Here is a 12,109-nt window from a genome sequence, read left to right as displayed (position 1 = left end):
TTAAATTAAATTTTGTATTGTGCATACCTTTTGTATTCCGCTTCCCCACCCCCCCCTTTTCCACACGCTTTCATTTAAAACAATCCGATCGAGATCACGGGACAGATTGCACACATTGCTCTATCAAGATCAACTGGCTGAAACACGGATGTATTAAGAATTCAATTCAATGATGAAGTGGAACTTCATCACACGTCAAGATCAACCCGATCGCTGTTTATATTCACTGTTATTAAAAGTAAATCCCTATATTTGAAATTAACCCTCTAACTACCAAATTATGGAGGGAGAGTTTATTGCTTCACATTATGGAGGGAGTGTTTATTGTCTGAGAGCTAAATGCGGTTTAATGTGTTTCAATAATAACTTTTTTTTCTGCCAACTCTGCCCCCTCTCCCCCCCCCCCCAAAAAAAATACAGAAGGGCCTGATAGGAATGGCGATTTAACGTTAAATCATTGTACACTATGAATACATTATGTTATGTACGTAGTATGGAACGACAACTCTAATCGTGAATCCTGAGATCTTTATCAACAATTGAAAACTTTTTTGATTGTTACATTAGTTCGTTTCGAAGACATCGGCTAAGTTGTGAATTGAAGTTTTATGTGCACGAATTGTTAGGGGTTAAACAAAGGATATGTACCATCGCAAAGACTCATCATTTAGCGAGGAGAACGGATTACATTGAGCTGTTTCTTGTTCCTAGCAGCTGTGTACGTACTATGAGATACAAAGATGTTTTCATTGTACGAAGCAGGTCCTTGAGACTTCATGAAGGAGTTTTACTATAAGAACAATTGTTTTGTGACATACGTTGCTAGGATACGGTATCGGTTATGAAGAGTTACATAAAGTCTCTAACTTGAGACGGAAGTTCGCTCGCTACACCATCTTCCAACTCAAGCTACATGATTAGTGAGTTTTTCACACTACATCACATCGGACTTCTATAACTATACTGCTTCTCACATGTGAAACTTTTTCATGGACATCCGAATGAACTACAATGGATTGTGATTAAGAAAAATACAGAATTCAAATCTTGTGTTTTGTATCTGTCGAGACCTACAGAATGTTATAAGAATTGTTATTTAATCAACTCGGAATGTAAACCTGATCTTGATTGATTGATTTCCCGAAGAACGCAATATATGGGTTTACATAATAAATATGTTATACATCAGTTAAGAGGAAAAGAAAAGCAAGTCCCCAGTTAAAGGATCTAAATAGTTTGTGTAATAACAGATCTTAGCTCCACTCCTAGACAATGGTCAATCTTCCCAGACTAGAAGTGGCTGGGGATAGAGTGACTCGCCGCAGTGAGCCAACCATTGAACTGAATAATGCCAACATGGCCGAGTTTCCTGTTGATGGCTTCACTTACTCAGAGGACATGCCACAGTGGGTTCGATCCTTTGAGGAGAAGAGAGATACAAAGGGGTTAAATATCGTAATGGTACGTATACACTAAGGCCAAAGAATTGTTTGTGAGCTTGTAGTTTTGGTGTTGTTCTGTTACGCGGACGTGTGGCTAAGTGCCGCTAAGTGGTTAACGGCTTGGCTTTCGAACCACGAAGGTACACGTTCGAATCCCCAATTTAAGACCAAGAATTCGACCTATAGGTCGATTCCTCCTAACACCACTATGTCTCTTGAAGAATAGACCACTCGACCATCCAGATTTTTTTTTTTGGATTGGTAGTGCTAGCAACCCCAAAGTTTACTAACCAGATGTCAACTGTCACGTCCCCCATGCAGACAAGTCATTGTTAAATCTAAAGGTCTGTGGTTCGTGCCCCGGTCGAAGTTGACCCGCCTAATTCTATTTACAATTTTTCATAATTATAAAATTAAATCTAGTACTGCCATTATATACGTCAAAAGTAAGATGTTAATAGTGAGATTCTAGAACTAAGATTCTCGCAGTAAAATTTTCTTAGAAAGATTCTTGTAGCAAACTTTGTACTAAGATTCTCTTAGAACGATTCTTTAAAAAAAATCTATAAGAAAGATTCTTAAAGTAAGATTCTCTTTGTAAACTACTATTGGTAAGATTTTCAATTAAAATTCTCGTCGTATGATTCTCGTATTAAGATTTTTGTTATAAGATTCTCGCAGTAAGACTCTTGACATAAGATTCTCGCAGTAAGACTCTTGACATAAGATTCTCGCAGTAAGACTCTTGACATAAGATTCTCGCAGTAAGACTCTTGACATAAGATTCTCGCAGTAAGACTCTTGACATAAGATTCTCGCAGTAAGACTCTTGACATAAGATTCTCGCAGTAAGACTCTTGACATAAGATTCTCGCAGTAAGACTCTTGACATAAGATTCTCGCAGTAAGACTCTTGACATAAGATTCTCGCAGTAAGACTCTTGACATGAGATTCTCGCAGTAAGACTCTTGACATGAGATTCTCGCAGTAAGACTCTTGACATAAGATTCTCGCAGTAAGACTCTTGACATAAGATTCTCGCAGTAAGACTCTTGACATAAGATTCTCGAAGTAAGACTCTTGACATAAGATTCTCGAAGTAAGACTCTAGACATAAGATTCTCGAAGTAAGACTCTTGACATAAGATTCTCGAAGTAAGACTCTTGACATAAGATTCTCGCAGTAAGACTCTTGACATAAGATTCTCGCAGTAAGACTCTTGACATAAGATTCTCGCAGTAAGACTCTTGACATAAGATTCTCGCAGTAAGACCCTTGACATAAGATTCTCGCAGTAAGACTCTTGACATAAGATTCTCGCAGTAAGACTCTTGACATAAGATTCTCGCAGTAAGACTCTTGACATAAGATTCTCGCAGTAAGACTCTTGACATAAGATTCTCGCAGTAAGACCCTTGACATAAGATTCTCGCAGTAAGACTCTTGACATAAGATTCTCGCAGTAAGACTCTTGACATAAGATTCTCGCAGTAAGACTCTTGACATAAGATTCTCGCAGTAAGACTCTTGACATAAGATTCTCGAAGTAAGACTCTTGGCATAAGATTCTCGCAGTAAGACTCTTGACATAAGATTCTCGCAGTAAGACTCTTGACATAAGATTCTCGCAGTAAGACTATTGACATAAGATTATCGCAGTAAGACTCTTGACATAAGATTCTCGCAGTAAGACTCTTGACATGAGATTCTCGCAGTAAGACTCTTGACATAAGATTCTCGCAGTAAGACTCTTGACATAAGATTCTCGCAGTAAGACCCTTGACATAAGATTCTCGCAGTAAGACTCTTGACATAAGATTCTCGCAGTAAGACCCTTGACATAAGATTCTCGCAGTAAGACCCTTGACATAAGATTCTCGCAGTAAGACCCTTGACATAAGATTCTCGCAGTAAGACTCTTGACATAAGATTCTCGCAGTAAGACTCTTGACATAAGATTCTCGAAGTAAGACTCTTGACATAAGATTCTCGCAGTAAGACTCTTGACATAAGATTCTCGAAGTAAGACTCTTGACATAAGATTCTCGAAGTAAGACTCTTGACATAAGATTCTCGCAGTAAGACTCTTGACATAAGATTCTCGAAGTAAGACTCTTGACATAAGATTCTCGCAGTAAGACTCTTGACATAAGATTCTCGCAGTAAGACTCTTGACATAAGATTCTCGCAATAAGACTCTTGACATAAGATTCTCGCAGTAAGACCCTTGACATAAGATTCTCGCAGTAAGACTCTTGACATAAGATTCTCGAAGTAAGACTCTTGACATAAGATTCTCGCAGTAAGACTCTTGACATAAGATTCTCGCAGTAAGACTCTTGACATAAGATTCTCGCAGTAAGACTCTTGACATAAGATTCTCGCAGTAAGACTCTTGACATAAGATTCTCGCAGTAAGACTATTGACATAAGATTCTCGCAGTAAGACTCTTGACATGAGATTCTCGCAGTAAGACTCTTGACATGAGATTCTCGCAGTAAGACTCTTGACATAAGATTCTCGCAGTAAGACTCTTGACATAAGATTCTCGCAGTAAGACTCTTGACATAAGATTCTCGCAGTAAGACTCTTGACATGAGATTCTCGCAGTAAGACTCTTGACATAAGATTCTCGCAGTAAGACTCTTGACATAAGATTCTCGCAGTAAGACCCTTGACATAAGATTCTCGCAGTAAGACCCTTGACATAAGATTCTCGCAGTAAGACTCTTGACATAAGATTCTCGCAGTAAGACTCTTGACATAAGATTCTCGAAGTAAGACTCTTGACATAAGATTCTCGCAGTAAGACTCTTGACATAAGATTCTCGAAGTAAGACTCTTGACATAAGATTCTCGAAGTAAGACTCTAGACATAAGATTCTCGAAGTAAGACTCTTGACATAAGATTCTCGAAGTAAGACTCTTGACATAAGATTCTCGCAGTAAGACTCTTGACATAAGATTCTCGCAGTAAGACTCTTGACATAAGATTCTCGAAGTAAGACTCTTGACATAAGATTCTCGCAGTAAGACTCTTGACATAAGATTCTCGAAGTAAGACTCTTGACATAAGATTCTCGCAGTAAGACTCTTGACATAAGATTCTCGCAGTAAGACTCTTGACATAAGATTCTCGCAATAAGACTCTTGACATAAGATTCTCGCAGTAAGACCCTTGACATAAGACTCTCGCAGTAAGACTCTTGACATAAGATTCTCGAAGTAAGACTCTTGACATAAGATTCTCGCAGTAAGACTCTTGACATAAGATTCTCGCAGTAAGACTCTTGACATAAGATTCTCGCAGTAAGACTCTTGACATAAGATTCTCGCAGTAAGACTCTTGACATAAGATTCTCGCAGTAAGACTATTGACATAAGATTCTCGCAGTAAGACTCTTGACATGAGATTCTCGCAGTAAGACTCTTGACATAAGATTCTCGCAGTAAGACTCTTGACATAAGATTCTCGCAGTAAGACTCTTGACATAAGATTCTCGCAGTAAGACTCTTGACATGAGATTCTCGCAGTAAGACTCTTGACATAAGATTCTCGCAGTAAGACTCTTGACATGAGATTCTCGCAGTAAGACTCTTGACATAAGATTCTCGCAGTAAGACTCTTGACATAAGATTCTCGCAGTAAGACTCTTGACATAAGATTCTCGCAGTAAGACTCTTGACATGAGATTCTCGAAGTAAGATTCTTATAGTAAGTTTCTTATAATTAAATTCTCGTAGTTAAGAATCTTAGGATTGTCATTTGATAAGATTCTTGTTGTTTGATTATCCTATTAAGGTTTTTCGTAGAACGGCTCTCATTTTATCTCGTAGTAAGATTATAGTAGTTAATATTCTCGTAGTAAGATTATAGTAATTAATATTCTCGTCTTAAGATTATAGTAATTAAAATTCTCTTCGTAAGATTATAGTAATTAAAATTCTCTTCGTAAGATTATAGTAATTAAGATTCTCGCAGTAAGATTCTAGTAAAGATTCTCGTAGTAGTTTATATGTATACATTTTAAAACTTAGAAAAAGAAGAGTCATTAATAAAATGGACTTCATTCCTCAAAACGAACAGCCACGTGATAACCATTAATAAAACAATGACAACCATTGTTGATTCGAATTAGGTCCTAAGTTGTATAAAAGAGATAGGGAAGCACGTGGCTCAATGTTGTTTACGACTGGTGAATGAGGTCCATTTAAACTTCACAAAAAATGTTCTTCAGTTTTGCTATAGAGGGTAAGTTAATAGATACGCAGAAGGAAGTTTTTACTTGAAGGGACTTTGATATTACAACCTGTCCGATTTGGGCGCAAATTGACCAACATCAGATGGATGTCTGCCTCGTCGAGCGGTTTGCGCGCTGGACTGATTATCTCGACGGTCCAGGGTCCATACCCTGCTCGCTGCCATCCCTCGTTGTCCAGCGGAAGGTTTGGACAAGGAAGTTAGTTATCTTTAACTTATAAATAACATTCGAAACATTTAAAACAAATTTTTTTTTTACAACGCGAATGAATCTTTGAAACATTATTACATTTGACAATCAAAATAAATTCACGTCCTGAATACTCCTTACGAATTGGCAGATGCGATAGGGATCCGACGGAGGCCGCCTCTGAGTTTGTTAGATAACATAAACTCGCTTTGTTATCTTTTTTTTACGGAAATGTTTTTTTCCCTGAGGCTTCGAATAAGAGATTGACACTTTACAAAACAATTAGATCAATTAGATAATCATTATATGACATCAGTTAGGCCAGGTTCACATCTAACTTCACCTTCACTTTTATCTATTCCTTGGTCTGCTGAAAAGTTGGGGCACCACACAAGATCTATCAACCTTCTTTCTCTATTTTTTCTTTTTACCTGCCTGGGTGGACCACTTTGGGGGCCGATTTTGAGTTTGCGTTTCCACACAAACTGTCCTTGTAAACTTGTTTAAATGCGCCTTGTTATGTTTTTATTTCCTCCATCTTGAATCGTATCAATTACAATAAGAAAAGCATTAAAAATAGGCTCTCCTTGTTTACAAAGACCTCTTTACCTCCTTTATGCAACTTATAGAGCGAGTGTTTTTCTCTTCAAAACTAATGAATGTTCGATTAAAAAAAAACATTCTTACACCGCCCCGCTCCCCCGATACAGAATCCTGGTTAAGCGAATGTAGAGACCTAGTATACTTTATAATATTCCAATGATAAGCATTTAAGTTTAGACTTGCAAGACGGTGCACACAATTTTCCTGAACATTAATTTATTAAATTCTTGAATCAATAAAGCCTTGAAACTATTTTCAAGAACGCGATAGTCCTTTTAAAATCGTTGTTGCATGTAGGACTTTTTTTGTGTGGGGTAGGGGGGTGCGGGTTATAATGTGTTGTTATAAATCTGGCCGTTCCAGATCAAAGATTCATTAGTCAAAAATATGTTAAAAATTGTCGAAATGCAAGCCATATCATTGGGGAAAAAAAGAGGGTTAGTGTCCCCGCCAAAATATTATATGGTACCACAGAACGATGCGCAGGATGCAATTTAAAAAAAAATATGGTCGTGGGGGGGGGGGGGGGGGGTTTCGGACCGTTTTATTGAAAGTGGAAAAGGAAAAAAAAAAGGGGGGTGGGTAAGAGTGATTCCGGTATAAAAATACGGAGGTTGAAGCTAGTATAATATATAGGCCTTTTATTTGACAGAATGCTGCCTACCAAGGCTATCTCCCTGAAAACTACGACACGCGCTCCAGATCCACAGAGTCCACTCAGCCAGAACGTTGGGCGCGAGGAAAGAAAACTTTGCTGGCCACCTGGTTGATAATCCTTCTCGCTCTGCTGGCTTTGTCTTACGTGGCTGGCATGATCGCCATTGGATTTTCAGCTTCACTGGCAGGTATGAACTTTGACCCCTGTTTCTATTATGTAGTTGGCGCTATCAGCTTCGCCCTGAAATTTTTAACAGTGCTGTATTTAGACTTCAAAAGGGTCTAAGCTGTTTAAGATATGCAGCTCTTTTTTTTTTTTTAGGCCTTTTATAATTCCAGATATTATTTTGTGTGTGTGCTCTAAGCCCTAGCTTGCGTTACCTATTGGTAAACCCGGCCTTAGATTTTCAGCTTCACTTGTCCTTATTCTCTAACGGATCGTACCAGGCATGATTAACCTGCCTCTTGTTTTATATCAAACAAATGTAGTCCTGTGTGCTCTCCTTTCATCCATGGCAGAAAGATAAACAGAGTGTCCTCATTTTGTAGCTTCTAAACTGAGCTGCTGAAAGTGCCTGGATATTTTGTACCTGTCTTGGGGGTACGTGTCCCATATCTTTGGTTGATGATGTTAGACTGTATATGAATGGATATACCGCCTTCAAATGCATATGGAATGTCTGTACGTAGTTTTTATCTTGAATAAACTCAAAATAAAAGACGTGTTTATAAGCTGGGTTTTGTTTTTTCAAAGTATAAGATAATTTTTGTCCATTTTTTATCAGCGCAGAGCCAAATTTATGTCAAAGAGCTTCCGCTTAGAGAACAAGTAAATTCAATGTGGAGAAGGCATTGGACTTTCATTAAAGATGGAAGTCTCATTTAATAACAAGATAAAATGTTCTGTTTTTTTAACCTAGGACTTAAAATCAATCGACAAAATATGCTTTCAGAAATCGTTTAAATTTTAGTTTTATTTTTGTGTTGATTTCGTTGGCAACAATGAAGTTCAATTTAGCGTCCTTCACATTGTTAGTCTATCGTAAACTCCACCAATACAATTGTATTTACAATTCATGTAAAAAATGAAACGAATTTGAACTTTTTATGTTATATCATTTCTTTTTCTTTCTTTTATATTTATAGATCCACCAGATAAAGTTGTGCCCCCTGACTTTGGAAATCTAAACAGTTCTGTTCTTATATAAGACCAAATATTATTGTTCCAGACGTCTGCTGCGTTCTTGTTCCTGTCTGTGTTTTTTTGTATTGGACGAGTACTAAGTATTTTCGCCGGCACTGAGCCCTGATCTTTCTAGTCAGTAGGCCTACCAATCGAAGTGAAACAGTTCCACTGGCCTTAGTATATAACGGTTATATCACACTATACCTTCAATGAATTATTTACAAAATAAATGTTATTTTAAAATATTTTTCCTTGGTTTATTCATTTCTACCTTGTTTTAGAGCAGTGATGCCCAACCATAGTCTGCAAGCGGGCCAAATAAATGTATGACACTAATGTCGTGGGCCGCATAGAAAACCCACTGTAAGGTGATGTTTAGTCCCTTAGTTTTTTAAATAGACTCTTCCAAGTTCCACCACATCTTTCACTCTTGTTGTAATAGTGACAATGACGCCTTAATTGCATTCTCACATTGTTTAGATCACTGCTAGCAAGTACTTTTTTTTGGGGTCACATCAGGCGTCGAAAATGGCTTCAAATGTCTTAAAATGTGAGCGATTCGGTAGTTTGCCATAACCGCCAATTGGCGTAGCAACTATGACACGAAGGGGCTCAATGCACCCAGGCCCATGACCAATAGAGGTCCATAGGGGCCATTAAAAGAAAAAAAATGTTTTAATATTTTAAAAGTTTAAATGTATTGAATTCTGAGATAATTTGACGAAGCATCCATCGTGTATTTATTATTATTATCAAATTATATTTTTAAAAATATGCTCATCTCGCCACTCTGCTCCGATTTTTCGGATAGCAAAGCGTCTTTTGCCGTGTTTTGCCCGCGGACCGCATGTTGGGCTTCATAATTTTAGAGTATCGGCAGTTTAAACAATTTTATCATTCAATTCACCTTGTCATTGATACATCTTGTATTCCTTGCACGAAATACTTGTTTTATTACTGTTTGTTTAAGCATATGAGCAAAGTATCTAACTTACAGAACGAACAGCAATGTCTCATGCACTTATTAAATGTTATCAAAGTAAATCTTCTGAACAACCATTAGTTGACAACTTTGGGTTGGATGTTACGTTGGATAAAGGCAGACTGAAATACTTATAAAAACAATACAAGCGGTTCGGCTCTTTTTGAAATTGCAAGTTCCTGATTAGGAATCTCGGATATATATGGTAGCGATGTGTTTATATAATGTCCTTTTAGGATGTGTTTACGTTTTTTGGTCATTTTGTTTAAAAAAATCAGTAACATTGATTGTAGACCGCATCACACAAACGAGGATATTAGAAACAGGACCGTAACGGCGATGGGGCCCAACGATGACCTGCTGACCACTGTCAGAAAGTGCAAACTGAAGCTTCATGACAATATCGCAAGGTTCTTAGTGCTTGCAAAGACTTTCCTTCAGTGAACAGTACCAGGAAAAAAGAAAAAGGGGTAGACAGAGTAAAGATTGGAAGACATCATAATAAAGTGGAGAAAGACGGTTGACAGGTCATGTGTGGTGCCCAGAGGCGTAGTTTGCCAAACGTGGGCTCGGGGCAAGAAACGTTATTGGCATTCCCCTCCCCAATTTTCCATGTCGCAGAGAAATATTGGCTTATAAATAAAATGTATTTAATAATAATATAATACAAATAACCTTAGAATGTATTACCCAAATAAAATATCTACAATAGTTTTTTGTTGCGCCTCTCTGCGTGTGGTGTCCCCTTGCCCCCTCCTCACTACGCCTCTGGTGGTGCCCCAACGGTTTTACAGACGAAGGAATAGATAAAGATAAAGTTAAATTTGAATGACATTAACTTTGTTCTATAAAACCCAGAAGACAAACGAAACAATGTAATGAAAACATCAGCAAGGACAAAAGTTGATGAATAACGGTTATTAAGACAGTTCTCTCTATGACACACATAAAATAAAGTCAGCTGCTATCTCAGACGTAAGCTTTCTAAAAAGGGAATTCTAATAAACGTGAAAAAGAGTCAATGTTCCAAGCATTCCCCAGCCATCCACAAATTGCTATTGAAGCTCGTGACCTGCACTTTTGTGGAGTTGTCCAGTGTGGAAATTTGCAAATTAGTGCTGACTTCTTCGATCTCTGCAGTGGATGTTTTGCTCATTTGTATGACTATCAGTCGTAACTGTCCAACACAATTTATTTACTGTTCTTTTCAAACTTCAGACTAGTGTGTTAACTACCCAAGGATGTAGTGTTATCATTGAGTCCATATCTGGTTGTCAGTAGTAACTCATAGTAAACATGGATGACCTAGATTCCAGCTGACCAATGTAAGCAAAGGGGCGAGTCTTTCAAAATCAACAAGGCATGTAAAAAGCCCTTACCATTTTGTCTGATCTGGCGATAATTTGTTCTCCTGGATAAGTGTTGACGCCCAGAAATCCTTGAAGTCTGTTAGAATCACAAGACTGAAATGACAAAAATATTTGTCATAAGTTTATTTAAATGTCCGGGATCATAGATTGCTCTACAAAGTGATCTATTCAATCCGACATATTTGTACATATATACACATTCTATATACAATTCTTATTATGCATAACCTCAAAGAGCTTACAAAGATCATAAAGATCATTAATAGTGTCATCTTACTAATTAAATAAATATGCGTCACAGAGTAAGAGACTACACCATGAGCATACACTAATATTTGAACTAAACATCTAACTAAAACTAAACTCCCATGCTATATTATTAGATACATACGATCAAAGAGAATAGAAAGAATAATTACTTTAAATTTTGTTTCAAAGAAAAAGGGCTGTCTTCGGCAAAAAAAGGTAAATGTCGACAAGTTGGTCGATGTACAAGACAAGCCGTGCTTGAGGTGGTGGATGTACAAGACAAGCCGTGCTTGAGGTGGTGGATGTACAAGACAAGCCGTGCTTGAGGTGGTCGATGTACAAGACAAGCCGTGCTTGAGGTGGAGCTCATAAGACCTCAGGAAAATAGTCCAGAGGAAAAGTGTAACCATTTTTTTTCATCTCCAGGACGCAACATCCAGGACAGTGAGTAATAGCAGCAAGACCAACAAAGACGAGAACAGCGAAGAAATCCAAAAGGTTTTGAGACACTTGTCCCAGTTCTGTGTTTCTGAACTTCAGCAGCGTTGAAAAAAGATCTCGTGCACAGCCTCGTGCAAACACTGCAGGCGAAGACCCGCCAATTAAAACACGAATGGAGTTGGCTGGAATGGCTGGAGTTTTCAGGAAAAAAAATGCAAAGAGGAATTAAATCGGGAAAAGTAAAAGCGGTTGAACGTAGTGATGGCCACATGACACCCTCGTTGACCGTGGGCGACAAAAAGAGATGACCATCATCTGCCTAATAGATCGCCAGGTCTGAAAGGGGAACTTTACTTTTACTTTGACTACCAACTGTTCCAATGGCGCTTAAAGAATGATGGGTGATGGAATGAATTTCATTAAAAATATCAAGTTTATTATGTGTGTTAAAAATCTATTAACTGGCTACAAGTGTGCACTCTGGTAAAATCTACATATCCAGGGAGGAGTTATCTGTCCGGAAATTTTCGTGCTGCCCTTGGGTGCTCAGCAACTCGGTTTGAGTCATGTATACATTAGACATTTCTGTTTGACATGGTATTTGAACTCGATTCCCTTCTCCAGGTACCCCCAGAGGGCCAACACATGCCACCCAGTCTCACACAGCCGAGTCGACGTTTTAGTTTCTTTGATACGGACAAGAAAAGGGAGAGACAAAACAATGT

At 38.0% G+C, this 12,109-nt stretch overlaps 1 protein-coding gene across 1 annotated transcript; it reads left to right on the top strand.

Moving 5' to 3' along the window:
- Positions 1-473: 473 nt before the first annotated feature.
- LOC106055657 (uncharacterized) lies at positions 474-8,561 on the top strand. The gene is made up of 3 exons (XM_013212013.2): positions 474-1,461; positions 7,152-7,344; positions 8,303-8,561. The coding sequence occupies exons 1-3, from the start codon at positions 1,273-1,275 to the stop codon at positions 8,362-8,364; spliced, it is 444 nt and encodes a 147-aa protein (XP_013067467.2). The 5' UTR covers positions 474-1,272; the 3' UTR covers positions 8,365-8,561.
- The last annotated feature ends 3,548 nt before the right edge of the window (positions 8,562-12,109 follow it).

This window comes from Biomphalaria glabrata, chromosome 15, assembly GCF_947242115.1.
Source record: "Biomphalaria glabrata chromosome 15, xgBioGlab47.1, whole genome shotgun sequence".
Classification (NCBI taxonomy): Eukaryota; Metazoa; Mollusca; class Gastropoda; family Planorbidae; genus Biomphalaria; species Biomphalaria glabrata.
This window is presented reverse-complemented; position numbering and strand designations above follow the sequence as displayed.

Coding starts and splice junctions, on each gene's coding strand:
- LOC106055657 (XM_013212013.2), top strand. CDS start 1,273: ATGGTCAATCTTCCCAGACTAGAAGTGGCTGGGGATAGAGTGACTCGC. Junction 1,462..7,151: donor AGGGGTTAAATATCGTAATG/GTACGTATACAC, acceptor TTTATTTGACAG/AATGCTGCCTACCAAGGCTA. Junction 7,345..8,302: donor ATTTTCAGCTTCACTGGCAG/GTATGAACTTTG, acceptor TTATATTTATAG/ATCCACCAGATAAAGTTGTG.